This window comes from Strongylocentrotus purpuratus, unplaced genomic scaffold, assembly GCF_000002235.5.
Source record: "Strongylocentrotus purpuratus isolate Spur 01 unplaced genomic scaffold, Spur_5.0 spur5_contig_861, whole genome shotgun sequence".
In the NCBI taxonomy this organism is placed as follows: domain Eukaryota; kingdom Metazoa; phylum Echinodermata; class Echinoidea; order Camarodonta; family Strongylocentrotidae; genus Strongylocentrotus; species Strongylocentrotus purpuratus.
In genome coordinates this window covers 1,305,357-1,328,853 of record NW_022145570.1, presented here as the reverse complement: position 1 = coordinate 1,328,853, position 23,497 = coordinate 1,305,357, and the positions used below count along the sequence as shown (strand labels likewise).

At 35.8% G+C, this 23,497-nt stretch overlaps 1 protein-coding gene across 5 annotated transcripts; it reads left to right on the top strand.

Annotated features, from left to right (window-relative positions):
• Positions 1 to 1,986: 1,986 nt before the first annotated feature.
• On the top strand, positions 1,987 to 22,304 carry LOC115929571 (sodium-independent sulfate anion transporter-like). Of its 5 annotated transcripts, none has more exons than XM_030998975.1 (17): positions 1,999 to 2,083; positions 3,066 to 3,145; positions 4,318 to 4,606; positions 5,700 to 5,916; positions 7,296 to 7,461; positions 9,548 to 9,602; positions 10,231 to 10,330; positions 10,857 to 11,008; positions 12,119 to 12,191; positions 13,274 to 13,324; positions 13,499 to 13,559; positions 14,908 to 15,104; positions 15,562 to 15,692; positions 16,221 to 16,394; positions 17,396 to 17,461; positions 18,465 to 18,711; positions 19,632 to 22,304. In XM_030998975.1, exons 3-17 carry the CDS (start codon positions 4,382 to 4,384, stop codon positions 19,775 to 19,777), a joined length of 2,061 nt encoding a protein of 686 aa, XP_030854835.1. In that variant the 5' UTR covers positions 1,999 to 2,083; positions 3,066 to 3,145; positions 4,318 to 4,381; the 3' UTR covers positions 19,778 to 22,304. The 5 variants fall into 5 exon arrangements, with proteins under 5 accessions (XP_030854839.1, XP_030854835.1, XP_030854831.1 ...); XM_030998971.1 differs by having other exon boundaries at positions 2,018 to 2,241; XM_030998979.1 differs by lacking the exon at positions 3,066 to 3,145 and having other exon boundaries at positions 1,987 to 2,083.
• The last annotated feature ends 1,193 nt before the right edge of the window (positions 22,305 to 23,497 follow it).

Below are 23,497 nucleotides of genomic sequence, written 5' to 3'. Positions count from 1 at the left end.
GATCAGGGGGGGGGGGGGGGGGGGGGGGGGGGGGGCCCGGTCCCCCCCCCCCACCCTTGAGAAAAAAATCATGTAAAATCACGTGATTTTTTAACCTTTTTGGGGGGTTGGGCCCCCCCCTGGCGCTCAAGGGGGGGGGTCGGGGGGGGGGGGGGGGGTGGTGCAAATTGAAATTTTTTTTGAGGATCAAAAAAAAAAAAAAAACCCCCCTCACCCCCCCCCCCCCCCCCCCCCCCCCCCCCCCCCCCCCCCCCCCCACACTAAGCGAATTTTCGGCCGGCGCGATTTTCAAATTTTCGGGAGCAAAAAAAAAAAAAAAAGTTGGGCCCCCTCCCCTAAGAAATCCTGGATCCGCGCCTGGGGGGGGGGGGGGAGATGGGGGATATATCCCCCCCCCCCCAATATTTCAGGTGGGGGATGGCATGTACAATCATCCCCCCAATAATTCACCATCAAAAAAAAAAAAAAAAAAAAAAATTAACGATGAGAGCCCGATGAAAGTAGTTAAGTAGTTAATGGTTATTACTCGCAAGATGACTATCAATATACACATTTTGCTATCTCATTTTTTATAATACATACATATATAAATAGAAAACGAAGTAAATGATACGACCGAGTATGAGACAAGTATAAATTTAATTCTCGCTCATACGGCTTCATCAGGAATTGATGAATTTATTCAATTTATTCAATCAACAGCATCATAGAAATGCAGTGCGCCAAATGCAAAGCCGCAGCGTTAAAAAGTAACGAGCTTAGTAAATGTTAAGCGCGAAACGCAAAAGTGCAAAAAAAGCAGAAGAGAGTGGGAGAGAGAGATAATGAGAGACAGAGAGGAAACAGGCGCGTAGCGAGGGGGTGGTGGGGGCGGTCGCCCCCCCCCCCCTCCCCCCCAAAAGAAGAGAGAAAAAGAGGATAGGAAGATGACGTAGGAAGAAAAAGGATTAAGAGTCGAGAACGGTACAACGAATCGTCTTCATTCTCTAATAATTTAATGAAAGGGTCAAAGCTTCCGCGCTTCGCGCGGAAAGGGGGGGGGGGGGGACTGAATTCAGCAAGGATTAAGAGTCGAGAATGGTACAACGAATCGTCTTATTTCTCTAATAATTTAATGAAACTTCAAAGCTTCCGCGCTTTGCGCGGGAAGGGGGGGAACTGCATTCAGCAAGGATTAAGAGTCGAGAATGGTACAACGAATCGTCTTCTTTCTCTAATAATTTAATGAAATGTCAAAGCTTCCGCGCTTCGCGCGGGAGGGAGGGGGGGGGGGACTGAATTCAGACAAGGATTAAGAGTCGAGATTGGTACAACGAATCGTCTTCTTTCTTTAATAATTTAATGAAACGTCAGTGCTTCCGCGCTTCGAGCGGGAAGGGGGAAACTTTCCCTCCCTGCACCCACCCCCTAGGAGGTGCTCACTACTGCCCCCTCCTAAATTAAAATCCTGCCTTTATGCTTGAGAGGATAATAACCCAGGTAGCAAGCCCATGTTGGACTCACATGGGTCCCATATTCTCTAAAATGTTATCTTTATTGAGGGTGACTTGAAAAAGTAAATAACTTGGAAGGGAGGGGTGCAATCTGCCACACGCCTCTACCTCTTGGTTGCTTTGATCCATTGCCGAAAATATTTTGGCACCTATCACCCCCCCCCCCCCCCCCAACCGAGGATACAAATCGACAACCTTGCCTGAAAGCCCTGTTCTTTTTTATTTTTTTTCATTATAGTTTGTTAAAATGTTTCCACGAACGGTATACCATTGATTCAGTTCTACAAAATGCATCAGCCAAGTCATAATCCTGCTTCAAGTATCTGTTTTTAACTTTCAATAAAAAATATATATACACACACACAAACAAGTCATGATCCGGTATTAAATGCACCTGAATTACGGTAGCGCCAGCTATACAGCTTTTCGCATTTTCTACCACCTGTCACCTTCTCGCATGCCGCAAGCCAAGCAAGTGCGCCACCTTGCTTATTCATGTACGGGGCTAGACGATTATGCGTACCATTCTCAACAGAAGTTAGAACACGCTTGGCAAGCTGAGACCAACGAAGAAGCGCCGCTGATACAAGGTACTTATAAATACACACAGTCGATAAGTGCCGGGGATAAATGAACTTTTGATCGGGCTCCTTGTGTGAATGTAAAATATATTTCAACCTTAAATCAGACTTTGCGTTGGGGATTATTATAACGACATCATTTAGAAAAGGAGAACATATATTGTAAGGTAAGACGTGTTTTTTTTTTATTAACATTGAGGAGGTATATTTCGAATGGATGGAAATTAAAAGTGTATTTTCTGCGATCGGGCAGCGATATTTTTTTACCTTGACCCATTTATTTTAGTCTTTCCAAAACATAATTACCTTGTTAAGCCACCTCTTTTTAAAAGCTTAGTTCATTATGCATGAAAGGGAATTAATTCTAAATTATATTAAAGTAAATAACTCTATCCTTTGATAGTATTATGCAAAGTGCTTTGTAGGAAGTTGTCCTTTTATAACATTCAAACGAGGCACTGTGTTTATGTGACAGGCACTAATTGTCTTTATTTGGTTTTAATACATCAAATTTAAAATTAAACAAAATTACCACCAATTCAAACATTTTATATGCCAGCAAAAGTCTTTCTGATTTTACCATTCATATTTAAAAAATAATGGCCAGTGTTTGGTTGAATTATTATGTTATCTTCATCTGCCATGTTGTTCATGTCTGTGTGGAAAGAGAAAGAATATAATGCAATATTCAGGACCTACCCGCAACTATAAAGGAAACTGATGTTATTGTGTAATAGGTAATATAATCATGACCCTAATCCTGTAATTTAATGACTCTATGTGTATGATTTAATTGACCTGTGCAGATATGATCTTTATGAATGGTATTTGCATGTGCGAAGATAAAATAGTGGGGATTGGACTGTTCTCTAACGATACACAATCATGATTGCGCCCTATATATATATTTTTTTTTTTTCGGGGGGGGGGGGGTTATTATTTCAAACCTTTACCATTATCTTTCTTTCATATTTTGCTTCGACTCTGAAAGCAATGTGTTGGAGAAAAGGATTGTCTGCACTATATCATTTACATCACCTATTCAACCAATTTGAAATTCCCATACGTATAGTAAGTACAGCTTTTAAAAATTCATAACTTTGTGAGTTTTTGTCTGATTTCTCTCAAAATTCCACCATTCTGCTAACCCTGAATTTTTCTTCTTTCTGTTTAGCTTTTTTTGCTATGAAGGTATCATTTTCCATTAAGACTTTAGTGAGAAGCTGAATTAAAAAATAATGGTCAGATGAATATTAAACGCATGTTTTGTTTTTTCTCCCAGACTTTTGAATGAAACTTTCTTACTGTTCAGTACTTGAGATTTTATAACATGACTGCCTGCACGTGGAAATTTTCCCGAGAGTAATTTGGTACCTGTTTGTCTGACTATTAAACTCAGGGCATTTCCTTTCCAAGGAGAGCACCTGGTACCAGCTCCTTTTGTACCGACATTATTTTACAATCTGTACTTTGAACACCCTTGTTAACAATATATTAATGTACAATGTGTAAGCTTCTATAAAGCAATAGCCTATAAAGTAGTTTTGTCTGTATGGAGGAAACGAATCGCCATTTAAGGTCAAGCTTTTATTAAAAGAACACATACAGGTATATATTTGACATTATATGTAAGCAAATAGGCTACATTATATATTATTTACATAATATAATACTTCCAAGATGTTATCAATCCTTTATTGAAATTAGCTTATCTACAAAGTCGTATTTAGTTGTGTATATTGCAGGAATAGTGGGTGGTGTACATTAATTTGTTGGCTGCCAGCAATTAGGCAGTTACTTCAATTGACAAAATAATTAATGCATGTGGCTCTGATCTTTAAGCCTTCTTGGGGAGGGGGTGTCAATGAATTACCATTATGTGACAACTGCAAATTCAAAATCATGAATCAGAATTTAAATGCTAAACATGAAAATATATGGCATATATAATCATGTACATGTATATTTTGCTCCCGGCAAAACTATACGTATATGAGATCATCATCATACTGATTTCAAAAATATCATTTGCATTTCATTTATTTTATTTCTTAAGAATGTCTCTAATTAAATCTCCAAAGTTTGGTTTTAAACCACGAGGGAGGGGTGGGAAGTACATAAAAATATGGATTTGGAAGTGAAAGATCCCAATTTCAACGAATTGAGCAAAGAAGATTTTCTTTAAAATATTGACCTAGAAGTTGCAGTCAATTCAAATGAATTCTTCAAATGATTCTGTTTAGATGATTTCACCTAGGAGCAAGAACTTGTGATAACCCCCTACACAACTCTCAAACACCCATCACCATGAGCTCAAGTCGTCAGAGAAAGGAGGTGGCGAGGAGATTGAAATCCAAGGTCAAGAACTACTGCTCCAAGGAGAAATGGAAGGAGCGCTTCCCCATCTCCATGTGGCTGCCAAAGTACCGCATCTACAAAGGAGTCAATGATATCATCGCTGGACTGACGGTGGGTCTTACGGTGCTGCCTCAAGGGCTGGCCTATGCCGGTATCGCCAAGCTTCCATCGGAGGTAAGCCTTTTTGTTAATAAATATAAACCCTAGAGGTGTCGTGGATGAGTGGATATGTCACCGGACTGTCAATCACCAGGTCCGCGGTTCGAGTCCTGCCGCGGCACTAATGTCCTTTGACAAGACATTTATCTACATGTGCCACACTCAACCCAGGTGATGTAAATGGGTACCTGGCAGGAATCAATTCCTTGATATGCTAGAGCGCCGGAATGGCACCCGTGCTAAAGCCAGGGTAATACAAGGACCCCCTATTATTACTATCTAACCATACACACTCATCCAGAATACGTACGACCTATCCTGATAGAACATGAGTGGGCCTTTTTCAGGGCCAACTAATTCTGTCGAAAAGAATACATGTTAAAACATCAAACCTTGCTCGCCATGGAAGCCTTCAAAGATGACAGAGGTAAGTCATTGGCACCTCCATTGCTGGATCAAAGACAGTAAATGTTTTTGCATTGAACTTACTGAAAGTCTATGATATTACAAGGCTTCCGGCCTCTGAGACAAGTCAGTGTCACTGTTACTGCTGAAAAACAGTTAATGATGTAATCTCTTAGTGAAATGTGGGTTTCACTTTACATCCTCAAGGACTGGTCTTTAATGGTTTGGCATCGCTTTCCTCAGGGGTTGGTCTCTGTCCCTTCCGATGTTGAAGGCCAGTCAATTATGTAATTGCTTGGTAACCAATGGGTCTAACCGTAGTATCTTCAGACATATGGTGATAATAAAGGCTTTGCTGAGAAGTGATTTGTGAGTGAGTGTCAACTCCATGATTTTAATTATGGCCAGTCACGTCATAGTCATTGGGGGTTTACTGTTAACTGAGCCTCCTAAATAACTGGTCTAGAACAGTGAGTGTATTGCTGGTACATTGATTTGAATATTTGTTATCCATTTTCTGGCTATCTGTATCTAAATGTAGATATATGTTTTCCATTGATAATAATAAACACGTTTAATTAGACCTTCTACAGGATTTGTGAAATAGGGAGGATAACTCCCAGAAATTATATATTGTAATTGAAAGTTTCAGTAATCTGCAATTAAGACATATATATCTATTCTTCTGATTTGCCCTCAATAGTATGGACTCTATGCAGCCATTATGGGTGGGTTCATGTACGCTCTCTTTGGGATGTCCAAAGATATCTCGGTTGGCCCCACAGCCATCATGTCCCTCCTAGTGGCACAGTATGGAACACCCATCCCAGGAGACGAAGAATTGAACGATCCAACCTATGCCATACTGTTGGCATTCTGCTGTGGAATCGTTCAACTCGTCTTCGGGATCCTACATCTAGGTGAGTTCTGAGGGACTTCAGCAATGGTTAAAAATAATTTTGACTCTTTGAATTTTTGGAGGAGGGCATTAACTTTGTGTGAACTGAGGAGAGTTGTGGCTCCAAATGAATGATCATTAGAATTGAATGAGAACTTGACACTTGAATTATAATACTTCAGAATTTACAGCTCATATCAAATTGAGATTTACACATGGACTTGGAGAGTGTCAATTAATTTTGAGAAAGTTTTTGTTATATTATCCTAGCTAATCAAATGACGTATAAAACATTGTTTGGTTTGTTTGTTTTTTACAAATCGAGGCACGAAACCTCAGTATATAACTGGGCCCTGTTACATAAAACTAGTTATCAATAACAAATGCAAGATTTATATGGGTCATATACATTCAAGTGAGAGCCATTATTAAGCATTATTGGCATTTTTAGTACACTTTGAAGAACAATGAATCCCCTTGATCAAAGTACATTCTAAACATGTATCTGTGTTTGGAGAGATGTGCTTTCGTTTTGTCTGATTAAATTAATTACATGTAGTAACCCATTCACACAAAGGAAACTAACATGAGACTGACAATAGACTGACAAAAATCATTACATTGCCATGAATGGTAACGAATCAGTCTGTTTGAAGTCGGGGAGGGGGGCAGTGTGACTGCAGTATAACCCATTAATCTTAATTATTTACAGTTATGAGTTTTTTTACATTTTATAATCGAATTTGTTGTTATGAGATGTGTTCCTGGTTTTGTTCGTTGGCATTCATCAATTGGGAACTGAAACCTTCCCTTTAATTTTTTCGTGAGCTCATGTTTGTTTTTAATTTATGAAAGGATTATAAATAATCTTTTTAATAAGCCAGTTCACGGTTGCAGTCTGAGCATGAGCAGATAAAGGTCATTGCAGAACAAATTTTGAAATACACGGAGACGAAATACTGGATACGTGCTCATAAAAATTATGTAATCATTATTATTCATGCACATTCAGTGCACTCCATGATACACAGGTGGAAGTATTCTTTGAAAGGGGAAACAAAGGCTATTTATATAGCACCTCCATCGCTGTAGGAGTGACTATTTCAAAATGTACAAAGTGAGCCCTATTTATGTTTTGAAGATCTGTGGATATTTGGGGGTCATTGCAGTTATGTACTAACCGTGAGCTGGTCTATTGCTTAGATTAACGTTCTTCAATAGATATTTTCTGTTACTGTAGACATTTTATTAAATAAAGGGTAGAGATGTCATATAAGAACCTTCCTCATAACATTCAGGCAATACCTCCTTCTGAACTTATAAAATACAAAAACTTTATGTATCATCAAATTGTACAGATGCATACATTTCATATTTCTTTATCAATTTTGTTTTCCACAGGTTTTATAGCCAACTACATATCTGCAGTGGTAATAGCAGGTTTCACCTCTGCATCGGCTATCACCATAGCGATGAGTCAAGTAAAAACCATTCTGGGCATCAAATTCCCAGCGGAGACGTTTTTCCATGACCTCATCGAAACATTCAGGCATATCACTGAAACAAGGTAATGCAAGCCATGTTCACATAATTAGTAAAGTTATTTTGAATAAGCCAGTTCACGGTTGTAGTCTGAGCATGAGCAGATAAAGGTCATTGCAGAACAAATTTTGAAATACACGGAGACGAAATACTGGATACGTTCTCATGAAAGTTATGTAATCATTATGCATTCATGCACATTCAGTGCACTCCATGATACACAGGTGGAAGTATTCTTTGAAAAGGGGAAACAAAGGCAATTTATATAGCACTTCCATCGCTGTAGGAGTGATTATTTCAAAAATGTACAAAGTAGGACCTCTTCATGTTCGGAAGATCTGTGGATATTCGGGGTCATTGCTGTAATGTGCTAACCGTGTTGTGGAAGTTTTTGTAACGCATTATATCACCCCATTTTCTAACAAGGCCTGTTGGTTTCTTTGGAGTCCCTTTTCCTCTCTTTATTTATGTGGCCTCCTTCGTTTTACCTCCTATCATCTTTTTAAAAATATTTACCATAATTTTTTTAATTTTTGTTTGTTTGTTTGTCTGATTACATTGTTCTCTATTCGTTGATTACTGTTACTTTCATTCTTTAAAAAAGGTATATTTTCATGTCCGTTAATGCTTTTTTTTTCTTTTTCCTATTCCTCATAGTCTATTTTGTTTCGTTCATCAATTCAGTTTTTTATATTGCACTTTTTAATTGAGTAAAACGAATGTTTATAACTGTACTATTGCCATTACAGAGGTAGATATTACAAAGGAGGGAGAGTAATTAGTGTTTAAGCTCGATATTGCACATTCATCAAATAATAAGTTATGAATTAATTTGGGTAAAACCCCTTCAATCTCCCTGCTGTATTTTACACTTTTGTGAAGAGTGTGTCACATTTTCATATCTCATAGTAGACGTTTTATGTACATATCTAATATCATCAAAGCATTGCTGTCGCTGGCCTGGGAAGTTAGCAAATATATACAGATAGACAGCTCTTGTTGGTTATCTTTATCAGGTAATTAAGAGCAAATCACAGTGTAAAGCTCAAACACCATCTGTAACAAATAAAAGTCAATATTTGCTGCATGAGTATAGTCAGGCTGTAAGGAATAATAGACTGTGATAAAGATATTGCTTCCTTTTTGCATACGTTAAAGGTACAGTTCGTGCTAATAAAATTTCACATTTTCAAATTGCCTCATACTTAGTTAGGAGAATAAGATTTTTTTTAAATAAAACCACATGTAGAAAGAAAAAAAACTAATATTCATCCTCATGTGGAAAATGGAGCAATATATTTAAAGCTTTTAATTACATCATATATTCTGTAATTGATCTCAAATCTATTTTTTATATATGGTTGTAAAAAAGTCAGAATTCAGATCATTGCTTTAGATCAAATACAATAAATGAAACCATGCAGCTCTATATATATTTCTTTATCAGGTGAACTCTGTCCTAAATTATTGAATGATCAAAGGTCAATACTAGAAAATACCATTAAAGTTGATGATAAGTGAACAGATTATATTTGATCTACGATAATTGCCTACAGAGATTATCATAATATCATTCACATTTTCCCTAATGTGATTTGTTTTATTAACCTTGTTAATATTCATACAGCGTTTGTTTGTTTACTAGTACAAGTGGGTGTGTCTCTAACAATGTAGGCTACAAGATGTACATGTATGTACGAGAGTTAACACATTACAAAATAGACATAGGCTCATTTGTTTATAACTATATGTAGTTGTAGTCTAGTTTGAATTGCCAACAGTGCATATACCAGGACTGTAAATTGACATGCATTATGTAAACGCAGTTTATCATTAGTAGAAGTAGTAGTAGTAATGTAGTAGTAGTTTAGTAGTAGGAGTAGTAGTAGTAGTAGTAGTAGTAGCAGCAGCATCACCACCATCATTACCACTATTATGAAATAATACAAATGAATATCGTAATATTAATATCATTATTAAATTAATATTAGTGGTCATCGGTGCTTCGCTTGCATCATGGCTTTAGATAAGAACATTCACCTTCCTGGTAGCTGATTATAATCTTCCCATTTTCGTTTTCTCTCTCTCTCTCTCTTTTGTTGTTGCCCCAGGTGGCAAGACCTCACTCTTGGATTGAGCTGCATTGTTGCACTGGCATTAATGAGGGTAAGATTGTAGATGAAGAATAACAAGGTTTTTTACGATGTGAACGATGGTAGCACTGCTGTTGGAAGAAAAAAAAAACATAGATTAATAGTGTGAATGAGTTATCTTTACAGAATGGGTATTTTGCTTTTAAAAAATAGTGTATCAAAGTTTTTGTCCCACTAATACACATTTCGTAATTAATGTTTTTTAAATTACAGAATTGCTTATTGCTTCAAACAAGTTTTATGATGTCTAAATTCTATCTAGCATCAATGCTGGAAGGGGACTTTTTAGATCCAGTGTTGGAAAAATTAAATTAGTTTAGTGAATGATTTGCCTTCATGTGATATTAAGTTGAATTAGTTTCATAGTGTCAACATTCTTGGAAATATGCTGTGTCTATTGCTATTCTTTTTAAACCACTCTAATACTTTCAGATTCTCAACTGTGTTTTTGTTTGCTTACACAACTATACTTAATTGTTATTTTTTGTGAGGAAAAGTTGAGATAATTAAATTGACAAAAATGCTGTTGAAATGATTGCACTAAATGTGGATATCAGATAGTATGAGTACCTTATGGATCACATATCCGATATCATATATTGAACATGTTTTTCTTTATCCATTTTCCTTATTCTCTTTAGTTCATGAAGAATATAGCGCAGCAAAAAATAGAAAAGTTGGGAAAGAAGCCCCCATTGAGAAAAAAGATTATCTGGAAGTTTTTATGGGTGTTTGGAACTGGTGAGTGTTTAGCTGTATTATAATCACAATAGTTCAGATAAGAAAACTTATTATTGACTGTCTTTGTGAGACGCTGCATATAATCACTCAAGCCAAACTTGAGTTAATCGATGTATACTTAAGGACAGTAGTTGACAAACTGCATCTTTATTTTCTCTGACAATTATAACTTTATTCATTCCATTTACAAGAAAAAATATTAATGACAATCAAGTAAAATCAACCCTTGAAGATGTTGCTTTAAAGAAGAAGAAGAAGAAGAAGAAGAAGAAGAAGAAGAAGAAGCAAAATGAGAAGAAGAAGAAGATGAATTACAAGAAGAAGAAGGGGAGGAGGAGGAGAAGGCCAACAACAACACGCCAACAACAACAAGATGGAGAAGAAAAGGTCGAGGGGGTTATCATGATAGAATACTTGAGGGGGGATTCAAAGAGTGATGTGTAAAATATGAAAAATAATAGTAAACTTTAAATCTTCTCCTTTAAATCTTCTCCTTCCTCTTCTCCTTCATCTTCCTTTCCTTTAGCTCGCAATGCCGTTATCGTCGTTGTAGCAGCAGGTATAACGTACGGGCTTCATGAGAATGGCATGGAGGAGGTCTTTACCATCACGGGTAATGTCACAGATGGTCTCCCGCCCCTGTCTCTGCCAAACTTTGGGGCAGACAACATCATCAAGGTAAGATAGATGCTTCATAAAACCTCAATATTTTAGTCATGCTGGACTAGAGTTGATTTTCTTTTTAATAAAATATATGACATGAGAAAATATGTTGAGTTTCAACTCATAATTTTTTTTCTGAACTGTGATATGAACATACAGTGGTTGTACATCGGTTAATGTCGAGTGAAAAAACTCCATATTCGTGACGTTTAGATAACTTGGTTCTGTTTTTTTTTTCTTCTTGATATTAGTTAGATAGTTAGATGGTAGATATTTATCACCAGACTAATAAACTCTTCTAGGCTTTCCATTGTAGACTAACTATCTAAATGTTTCAGTCAAAATTATTTAGTTTTATCTTTACATCTTTACTTTTATAGGTTTATGTGCAAGTCGAAAATGAAATGCACAATTTCCCATTCTCACTCCCACATATGATCACTTTTGTTTGAAATGATTTGACATAAAGACGTAACTTCTTATTAAAATATAGGACATCAAAGTTTGCAAAACGCACAACAAATGAGTGAAAATATTTGTCTAAAAATATCATTACTAATTTGTCTAACTGCCTTTATGCATATGTACTATGTAGTGCAGATAGAAACAAATAAATAACTATACTTGAGATGCAATAACTCATTGGATGCTATTTTTTCACTATTCAAAAGCATGAAAAGATATTTACAGCTCTTGGCATAGTGCAGTGAGTACACAAAGAAAATATGTATGAGATCATTTAACATACTGAAAAATAACTGTTTGTTTTTAGTTATTGTTTGTTTGTATGCAACTCTCTAATATGCATTTTGAAGCTGTAGAGCAACCTCATTTTTGCCTCTTGAGCTAATGGAGGTAGTCTAAAAGATTAATTTTATCATTAATTGTTGTATGGTGCAGTTGTGTTCAAATTTCATTGCTGTAACCTCAGCGAGTTAGAACACTTTCTTAAATAGTAGCTCTACTACATTCAAACACCAACTGATTTGTTTCTCTTGTCTTCCTGCTTTTATTGATACCAGCTAATTTTCAGGGTAAACTTCTCCCTTAAGTTAACTGCATGTGGGTTTTTGTACTAACCCTTTGTATTTATGTTTTTCCTCTGTTGCATTAAACCATCACCAGCACTTAAATATAGGTCTTATAATCATACCCATGCTGGGCTTTCTGGAAAATATAGCTATTGTCAAGGGCTTTGGTAAGTGCTTTCCTGAATATTACCACATGAGCAATTAATGTCTTTGACATAGGTATTCACAATTATTCTTATTGAAAAACTGTGCATGGTAAAATAAATGCTCAGTGATTTTAATAGCTTTTAGTACTAAAGCCGGGGTAATGATATGATTGCAGGGCCCTCAAGGAAAACAATATTAATACTGATGAGGCTATACACTTGATCATCAAGACAATTTATAATTATTATCATTATAATTATCATTATTATTATGATTATTATCATTATAATTATCATTATTATTATGATTATTATCATTATAATTATCATGGTACTGTTTTGTCTTTAAAAAAAAATGTTTAAAACAAAATGTCATATTTTATTCAAATGCACGTTTAGTATCGGAGTATGAAGAGGTTGTTATAATGCTCATTAATTGTTCAGGCTTGTTATACCATACATTAGCCTTTATTATGATGTGAATAAGGAATGGATTTGAAAGGGTTCACAAGCCGACAATATTGACAGTCTTTTGACAGTGCTGAACAGAATATGATTTAAAGTGCAGCTATTGATCTTACTAATTTATATTATCGCATTTCACCTTAATAACTAAATATGCTTTTATTTTTTTATGAATACTTTATTACTAGTCCCCTCTCACTGCAGTCTAACTCTAATTTCTACTAATAATTCACCTATTGCACATATTCATTTTTATATTTTGTAGAAGTATGTATAATTGTCACATGAGATTGCACAGAATGAATACTCTTCAAAGTGCAGACAACATGTTGAAAATGTCTTTAAAAACAACTACCAATATGTAGTCAATGACCATTTCATTGCAGTTTAATTTGTATGGTTTTAAGAATCCCACTTGCAGTTAATATCCTGCTTGTTTCTTGTATAATTATTTTGTGTATTTAGCTTTGTTTCTTGCTTTCATTTGATTATTAGTCTATAAGATTCGTTTGTTATTTAATTTTTTTTAATTTAGCTTCAGTTATTCGCAATGAAATGATATGTGCCTTGTAATACACACGTTGATGGTATGTATATTCTTGATATTAAAACCTATCGTGATTTCTGTATGTTTACAGCTCGTAAGAATGGCTACCGTGTAGATACAAACCAAGAGCTGATAGCTATAGGTAAGTTGTCATTAGTATAATAAAAAACATTGTTTGACTGTGAAATTGATAAACATTTGCCTCAACTTTATCTTTGAATCTTTGCATCTTTTTCATTTTATGATTTATAGGAATTGTCTTTTTATTAAATACAAATGAAAAATAATTTCAGTTTATTCCGTCTTGTTTTTGCAGGGGCATGTAATATTGGTTCATCGTTTATCTCAGGATACCCCATTACAGGCAGTTTCTCAAGGTAAGAAATCATATTATAATCATTGATATAACAATTTACTGAATCCTTATCATCTCCATCATTAATGAGAGATGGTTTATACCCCAATTGCACCAGCAATACCCACATCAGGCTGAATAGAAATAACATGACCCTGAATGACCAAGAAGCAGTTGGTTTTGAGACAGTCTGGCAGTGTGATTGATCAGGTATAGGTGTCTTTATTGTCATGGCAGAGTTGAGACCATAGTGAAACTAATATTACCAACAAAAAAATAATCAAAATGTGGAGGTGCCATGGTTTACTAGTCGATACGTCACCAAAATGTGGATTGAATCCTGCCGCTGCACTAATGTTCTTTGGCAAGACATTAATCTACTTTTGCCACGTTCCGTCCAGGTGACGTAAATGGGTACCTGGCTGGAATAAATTCCATGAAATGCTAGAATGTCATGATAATGGCAGCCATGCGAAAGCCATGGGATAATAATTGTGGAGCGCCAGGAGTGTCAAATTTGACAGACATGAGCGCTATGTAAAAACCTTTTATTATTGTTATTATTATTTCATCATGGGCAATGGCAGAGAGGGAGCTTTTCACATTTGTGACATAAGCCCTAAGTGACCACTGAGTAAGCATTCAGCAAACTTACTAGGGATCAAATGAACTAGTTGATTCGAAGTTAAACAAAAATGATCCACCAAATTTACCTCCAAAGACTTGAATATACAAATAGAATTAGAATTTACATCAAGCTGCATACTAGATTGATTCATAAATGGTACTGAAAATTATAGTACTGTAGATTAAAGGGTGGCAGCGGTGGGATATAGGAATTGAAATGACTGTGCAAAATATCTCTATTCATCTCACAGTGCTAAACACATACAATAAAATGTCCCATTTGTAATACATGAAGATGGAGTCATTGTACAAAGAAAGCCTCTGACAAGATATTACAATATTCTTGTTAGTAAAGTCTCTTAATATAATTATGCAAATCAATTTCCTATTAGATGGCGACAGTGGTCATCATATTGTAAAACCTGTAACTTTCGGGCACACAAAGTTTTGTGAATTTTGCAAGTGGTTTGCATAACATAACCACCTTGAAATTTTTCAATATGCAAATAATTATTGCTACACAATGTGCAGTCATTAGGTGCAGTTATTATCGGTTTACAAATGTTCCTGATATATTATCACTCCCCTAATGTTTCATTAACAATGTATAATCTTCTAGCCATATAAAGTATTCACTTTTGAGCTGCATGTACAGCAGATCCTTGCTCTTCAACGATGTGGTACAGTACATACCAAGCAAATGTTGGTTAAGATCTACCGGGTAAATATCTTTCATGTCACAGGTCAGCGATCAACGAGCAGAGCGGAGTCATGACCCAGGCATCTGGCATTGTAACAGGGACGCTGGTCATCGTCTCTCTTGCCTTCCTCACTCCAGTATTCTTCTACATCCCCAAAGCCTCCCTAGCAGCTGTCATTATCTATGCAGTCCTCTTCATGATCGACTACCACATCGTTGTCAAGCTATGGAGGGTCAGAAGTAAGTGATTTTGACATATTTTTTTTATTAAAGGGTTAATCATCATATATCTAGAGACTAGACATTCTAGCAATCCTTAAGATGGAATACACATTTACTTGATTTCTTAGATTTCTGACCATAAAATGCACGACGTCCTCACTATTGATATCAAAATTGGAATGATGTGGCAGTCATTCTTTAAAACACCAAAGTGAGATATTCCACTAGTATAGCTGCCAGGAGTAATTTTGTCTTGTTTATTGAAGCTGTGTAACAACTTCTTTTAAGAACATCTGAAAACACCCTAATCAACACATACCAGCAATGTATACATGAATAAGGCAACATAATGTAGCAAGAGACAAGGACAATTTGGCCCCTGGCACAGGATAATAAAAATACAATGAACCAAACCTATTTGATCATCATCATAATTATCATCGTTGTCATTAAATCAATTTGGTGTTACTTGCAGAACCTGACCTGATCACCTTGGCGATGACCTTCTTCGTATCACTCTGGCTTGGAGTAGAGTATGGTACTATCATCGGTATTCTGGTTGACCTCCTTATGCTGCTATATCCTTACGGAAAACCAGGTTTAACGGTAAATTCCGAAGTAAAAAGCTAGCTTTTTTTTGTGTGTGTCATTTTCAAATTATAAGAATTAATAAGTCATCTGGAATGGTTTTTTTGTGTGTACAAAACAAACTTTACAGGACATATATTTTATCTGTTGTATGCTTTCAGGAAGAAAAAAAAACGATGCTATTCTGCTATTGAACCCCTGGACAAGCTTTGGTGCTTGGCTTTCGCATGAAAAAGGACCTCATAATGAGAGTATCCGTGTCTAGGAATATATGCATAATGAACTGTGAGATGGTGGATTAGAGAATCTGGTGACAATTATTCCTTTCACAGAGAGGGGGTGACAACTGTTAGATTAAATAGGTTATTTCACATGGTCCTCAGAAACTACTGAAGAGTTAGTGTAGTTGGTAATAAAGTACGAAAGGAATTAATTGTTATGTCAATCTGTATTACTCTAAGTGCTGGTGTGGCTTTCTGAAACAAGATATTAATGACAGTTTATTTCATTGATTTCATATTTCCCCTCTGCCCAACCCGTTTCCAGTCTAAAGAGGTGGATCAGAGCGTTGTGATTATACAGATGGAGAGGGGTCTGAGGTTCCCTGCAGTAAGTGAGCTACAGAACCTCCTGGATGACAAAGCCCTCATCCAAGAGAAACCTCCCTCAGCCATCTTAGATTTCTCAAATGTTTCATCTATGGATTACTCGGTTATTGAGGTAAGCGAAAGCATTACATCCATCATAAGGATTTCAAGCACATAATATATCAGATGGATAGTCAAAATATCTATTTTTCCTCCAAATGTTTTAAAAAAGCATTTTTTGTTCTTCTGCTACAGAACCAGCAGTTCAACTTATTGACCCCGTCTTATATTCAGTGTTCTTTTGCACATGTTTGAAAATAGGTTATTGTACTTCTGAATCAGCAAGCGGGGCAGAATTCCAACCTGTTCACTCAGTCTCGTTCAATCATTTTTCCAGTGATTCCTTTCAAATTAGACCTCGTGACAATTTTTTTTTTAAATGGTGCTCACTAAATGTATAGCAAATACTGACTGAAGAATGCAACAGTCCTTAAAGGGATCGTTTAACAATGTTAAATCTGAGATGTACGGCCCTACGCGCTATCAGTGTTTGTGATATGGTGTAATATTCAAGCCCTACAAAAATTGCGCTTCAAAATGATCAAGTACTGCCTCAAAAAAGGAAAAAAATATTTGAGTGACCGGTTTTACCATTATACTCGTTTTCCCCAATAGACTGTCAGTTATGAAAACCGTTTAGTAAACGGTTTTCAAAATTTGTAATTTCAATCATGAATATCTTGATAATCAGACAGGCGATCGGCTTGTAAAAGTCATAGGGTTCCTGACTGACCTAAAGGTTTATAATTATCATTGCAGCATGAGCTAAATCCAGAATTTTGTTTCAGAATCTGAGATAAAATTACCGGATCCTTTTAAGGCTCTGGAGGGCCCACAGGTGCAGAGTTTAGACTAACAAAATCTTCTCGCTCAGTCGTTACGCTCCCTCGCATAATTTCCTTCAAAGTTAGTGTATATAGTGGAAAATCTCCCATTTCGTCCCCCCGGTCATGAAAAGAAATCGCCGCCCCCTGATGATACCAGTCTACTCCGTTGTGTGCATTTACAATATTTACCTTTGTTTAGTCTGCCTCTACTTCACAATTCATCCTCTTTCTTTTCATGTTGTTCCAGGGTCTGAAAGACATCTTCAAATCGTTTTCGAAGAAAAACAGCAGTCTAGTGTTAGCAGGTGTGAGGGTATGTATTAGTGATGCTGGAGAATTGAAATGTATTCTTTTGTTTTTATTCCATTTATTTTCTTTAACTTATGAGTTTCTCTCAGGATGAAATAATCTCCGTAATGGGTACTAAGATCATATTTATTTTGAAAAAGCTAAAGGGGACATTTAAAGGAAATGTTTGATGCAGTCGTGACGATGGTGGATGCTTGCTGGGGTTTCAGTAAGCAGGACCAGAGCAGACTCCCAACGTATCCGGAATAAGGCTGCTCAGCTATTCTGTCAAAAGCCGAAACGGTACCATGCTACCCCAATGTTACACGAACTACACTAGCTTCCAGTTAAAAGGGAATACAATACCAGATACTTATTCAAACTTTTACATTTAAGTCAGCCAAACTTTTTCTATACATGTCCTCACTCATTTAGCAACATAGAACAACATATAGTATTCACTTTGATCTACACCAGCTCCTTCCTTTCTCATTCCCAAATCCTGAAAACGGGCTGGCTTTAAATCCTTGTAATCCTTTTTCCCACGCCTATGGAACATTCATGCCCTGCCTTTCTGAGAAAAAATTATTCAATAATATTGAGTTCTTAAAAACCGTCTGAAAACATACCTCTACCATTCTTAATTTGTCCTTAGACTAAGGGACAGTGCCTTGTATCCTCTGGAACAGGTGCTATATAAATTCAGCTTTTATTTTTATTTTTTATTATCATTCTTATTATTATCATTATCATAATGTATACAGTAGGCTTATGGTTACACCAAATGAGAGAGGGGTGAGGATTAGGGAGTCCTCAAAAGGAATGTCGGTAATCTTTCTTTCTTGAGTATGTGTAGTACGGTCCTGAAAAGGACTGTTGGTCATCTTTCCTGAACGTATAGTTCTCTATAGTTATTATTGTTATTTTGTTTTAATTATTATTATTATTATTATTGTTGTTGTTGTTGTTGTTATTGTTGTTGTTGTTGGTGTTATTATTATCATTATTGTTTTTATTTACTTCTACAGCCCAGCATGAGAACTCTCATTGACAAAGCCAAGATCAAGGATGTGGTCATCTACGATACCGTCGATGATGCCCTGGAGGGGGTGGACGAAGCCCTGCAGAAGATTTTCATAGATGATGATCCTAATCAAAATCATCAGGTTGTCCAGCTTACCAATTTGACGGCTGGTCCCAGTAATAGATTGAGTAGGGTCATCGAGGTGGATGTGGAGGAGGAGGAGGAGGAAGAGATTGGTAAGAAGGAAGCAGGTAGTTTTCCTGCTGTTCACCTTTTTCATATTTACAAATCTTTCCCAAGTTTTCCTTTCAATTTATTTCTGTTACTATAAGTTTGAGAAAATGTCTCCCAGTTTTAGATTATTTCAATAGGGAAGAGCTATGTTCTCAAGAATATCTTAAATTATTCTATGGTGTGTACTGTTACAGTTTTATGAAAGCAATTTGAAGGGGTTAAACTATATAGGGAAGTGGTTCATTTTAAAAGATGTCTCGCATTGGTCTGTGAAGGTAATAAAGGGTTTAAACTATTTAGGGAAGAGGAATATTTTCAAGAATATCCCAATTTAGTCTAAAGTGTCGATTGTGCAAAATTAATGATAACAATTTTATAAAGTTTTAACTTTTTAGGGAAGAGGTTTGTTTTTAAGAATGTCTTGATTTGGTTTATGAAAGTTTTCACTTATTCGATGAAAGCAATTCAAACAATTTGAACTATTCATGGGAAAGTTCTGATTTCTGAAATGTCTTTAATTGGTTTGTGGCATTTCATGAATTGATGAACCAAGGGATATTGTTTTCTTTCCATCTTGCGCAAATACCCCAACATTTATCAAATTTGAAGTCATAGGATGAATAATAGATACATAATGAGAGATGACGGTGGCGGCTATCTAGTTACAAACAACCAATCATTCATAAAATGTACTCACATCGCCTTTATATCTTTCTCTCTCTCTCTCTCTCTCTCTCTCTTTCCATCTCTTTTCCCTTCGTCTCTCTCTCTCTCTCTCTTGCTCTACCTCTCCTTTGTAATTTCCATTCACCATCCTCATTTCTTCCTGCATTCCTCTATCTTCAACATCTCCTTATCTCATCACAATTTATCCCATCTTTAACAGTGCCTCCATTAAAATTGATGATCTGTATTGCTTTCTTCCAATCTTGCACAGATACTGCAAACATGGACCAGCAAGATGCGACTCGTCGGGATGAAAGCAACCAAGAGGCGACCATCCAAGATAAGACCGGTCACACAGATGGAGGCCATCCAGATGACAGTGGTCGAGAAGAGAATGTCCAAGTATCTGAGCTATGATGTACATGTAAAGCAGCACATTGGGATAAGTCACAAAGTGCGTTCAACTCAACTGCTCCTAATATGGCTCTGAGCCGGTATTGAATTTGATACGTATCTCAGAAATATGGGTATTCTACTCAGTTTTCAACTTAAACAAGCCAACTTCAGTATTCACTTGAAAATGTTGGCAAAGTGTTTTTTACCCTAAGCTAAGCTGACTTGATCTCATTTGAAGAAGACTAGAAGCCATTTTACGTAGGTAAGCTAAATGCTAAGTAAATTTCTGACTTAATCCACATACTGAATTAAATCAATGAATATTAGAGGGCAATCTCATCCTGATACAGTATTAAATTGGTTTTAACTCATTGCCTATATGAGAACCATGTGGTTATTGTAAAACAGCCTATGGGAATGAGAAAATTTCGGTATACATTGGTCAATGTTGATAGAAAATGACAGAAAAACTACATCAGTTAAAGTTTGGGGGTATCTAATAAAAAGTATTTAAAAAAAGACAAATTAATCCAGGCAGTTTGTATCGTATTTCACTTTATTTTGATCAAAATAATTTGTTATACATTGTTTTATACATAAATTGTTTTGTATAGATAGTAAACGTTCATGTGTGTATTGTATGTTCTCCTTCAAAACGGATTTAACTATCTGATCTTCTAAATGGTTTATAATGTTATATTTTGTCATTGAGAAATTTATGTTGGTCTATATGTTGACATCTGATGATTCTGTGCAATTCTGTATTATATAATGTATTTCCAAATGACATGTGTGTGAGCTATATCTAATTGCCTGACTATATACAATATGCCAAATGATTTTAATTGCAGGGATAATGAAAATTCTTTCATGGAGAGCAGATGTTATGGCATATGCATATGCATGATTTATTGAATAAAGAACAGATATATATTATTTTTGTTTATTATAAGTTGTGGTTGGTTATTTTAATTCAGACAATGGTGCGCTTAGAAACACCCGTATTAAGCGCCTGATAAATGTTATGTATTATTATTATACTACACAATGCGAGATATCACATTATGTTCAGATTTTATTAGAAATAGCAATATAATCAAATACACATGTAAACGATTATGACGATTTTCATAAGGATGGTTGTAATAATGGTTTGAAAGTTCTCGTATGATATCACAGTTTCGATGTCTAGAGTTTAGACATCTTCCTCAGACGCGAATTAGCAGACTGAAGTACGCTGCCAATTTTGCTATCGCAAGTGGTTGTTGTTTTGGCGATTACTGCATATCATCATTATGATGATATCAGCTGTCTGACATAAACGATGTAAAGATGTAAGCTAGCTTCAGCCTGCCTGTTCGCATCTGAGAAAGATGTCGGAACTCTGGACATCAAAACTGTTACAGGTTAGTTTTCCTCTTGAATGTAATACCACAACTTTCAAAGTACATGTAGGCCTAGACAAAGTCTGCCTGATTTAATTTCGGGGAATGTTCATATCACTAGTGAATGAGAGTTAATGAGCAACCCACTAAGAATGAAGCAATTCTGCTTCTATTACTTTTTTTATATCATAATTGTAATTTATTAAAATAGTATAATTGTAATTTATTAAAAAGGGACATTCATAGCCCGTTTGTAAATTGTTGCCCAGAGGTCGTATTTTGAGATTTATTAGATCTCAGTGACATAAACACCCTTCAAATCTTTCTTAAATAAGCATGAGCACCATTTAAGCAAGAATTAATGATGCCACAAGTAGTAAGAAATGTTAGATTTCACTTTTATCATGCCATTAGAAATGGAGTGAACAATTAAGAGATGTTGTCAATAGACAACAGGAAGGTGTTCGTGACTTGTGTTTTGCTGACATGAAATATACAACAGAAAAGATTTTGAATGCTGCTGTACACTGAATATTAAAGTCAGAACCAAAAATGGCTATAGAAATATTTCAAGGCTGTTCAGCAAACGTAGTTGAAATTCCATTATATGGAATATCTTACTTTTGAAAGATGGCTGCATTCCTGCAATCATTTAGACGTAGTTTTCCTTGTATATCCTACCCAGTGGTGATGTAAAGATACGACGTTAAGATTAAGCCATTGTCACATGCTCATTTATTATCAGGTAAAATAGACATGACTTTTATGCCATATTCAAATTTCTCAATAATGCCCTTGCATATAAATATGACAAATCATGTACGTAGAGAGGCTCCATTCTCTAAGTGTATTAAGTGTATGTAGACTGCAGGAGTACGTGTTATGAAATGTTTGTTAGATAGTCTAGAAGAGTAATGTTTTGAGGCATATATTTCAGAATATAGATCCTTGTATTTCAGTGCAGTTAAAAAATAATAATCTGATATGCAATCTATAATGTCTTCCATATTGAAGAACTATCTATATTGACATCACATTGAATTAACAGTACTTTGTTTATCATTTGATAAATTTACAGTTGTCTGTATATTATTGGAGGAATGTGCAGTAATTTGTATATTTTTGTCTTTTAAAACGAATATAAAGTGATAATTGAGAAATGATATCGTTATGTTCTAAAGTTTTGTGTGACTTGTACATGTATTAGAATATACGGATGTAAGTACGAAAATTGAAGAGAGTAAGGTGGTATTATTTTTCTTTGTAAATAGTGTGTTGTTCTGATTGGGAGTAGATGAAATATAAAGAAAAAATACATGTAAGGCGTGTGAGAATCCGGCTGTGAATCTTACGCAGAATTGCATTCAGCTAATCGTACACCTATTACAGTCTGTAAGACTTGGGACCTGCTTTAAAGATGGCTCAGTGGTAGAGCAGTGGACTTGTACCCGGTAGGTCCCGGGTTCGAAACCAAGCCGATGCACTTGTTTCCTTTGGTAATTATAAGGCATAATAATAATCTTTTCCTTACCTCTCTCTTTATATCTCTTTCTCTCTCTCTCTCTCTCTCTCCACTCCCCTGCCTCCCTTTTGCGGTCTTCACTTACATCACACTAGATTCTTTTGAACCATCACCTATACACCTAATATTGTACTGCTACATGTACTAATTTAATGGTAGACTCACATGTGCTCCTTGGTACTATACTCCTGAATAATTTACAATTGCATACTGTTTACTTGAACAATGAATCTATGTAGTGTATTTTTTATCATGTAAATACTTTTGTAAAACAAACTGTACAATATTCTGTCCCTGGGCTGCGATTGGCTGCGATGAATATTTTTGAATAAATAAACCCATTATTAAAATCTTGGTAAACCAGTCAATTTCAAAGATCACTGGAGCCGAATTCACAACGTAGTGAAGTGCCGATACAGAGGCGGTGTCACAGGCGAGAATTTCGTTTAAGTTCAATTCTCCGGATATGTAATATACACACAAACGACACTATTTGTCATTAGCATAAAAATATATGACGCTTTTCAAAATAAAACGATCAATGCACCTTTTTTTTTTTCATTCTCTCAATTGTGTTTTTTCATCTTCAGAAATACAACAAAATGAGCAGAAAGAAAATCTGAGTGAGTCTTTGAAAGTTCTATGCGCAGAGATTTTCGCCCGTGTACATGTATGTCACAGGCGGATAAGACTTTGACACAGGTGTAATTTTCAGCATATTTCCACATTTGAGGAAAAATTCGTAGCTGAAAAGCTGAATTTAGCATGTTTCCTAATGGTGTGCTTAATTAACTCGACAGCAAACTCACGAATAATACGAACTGGTAAATCATA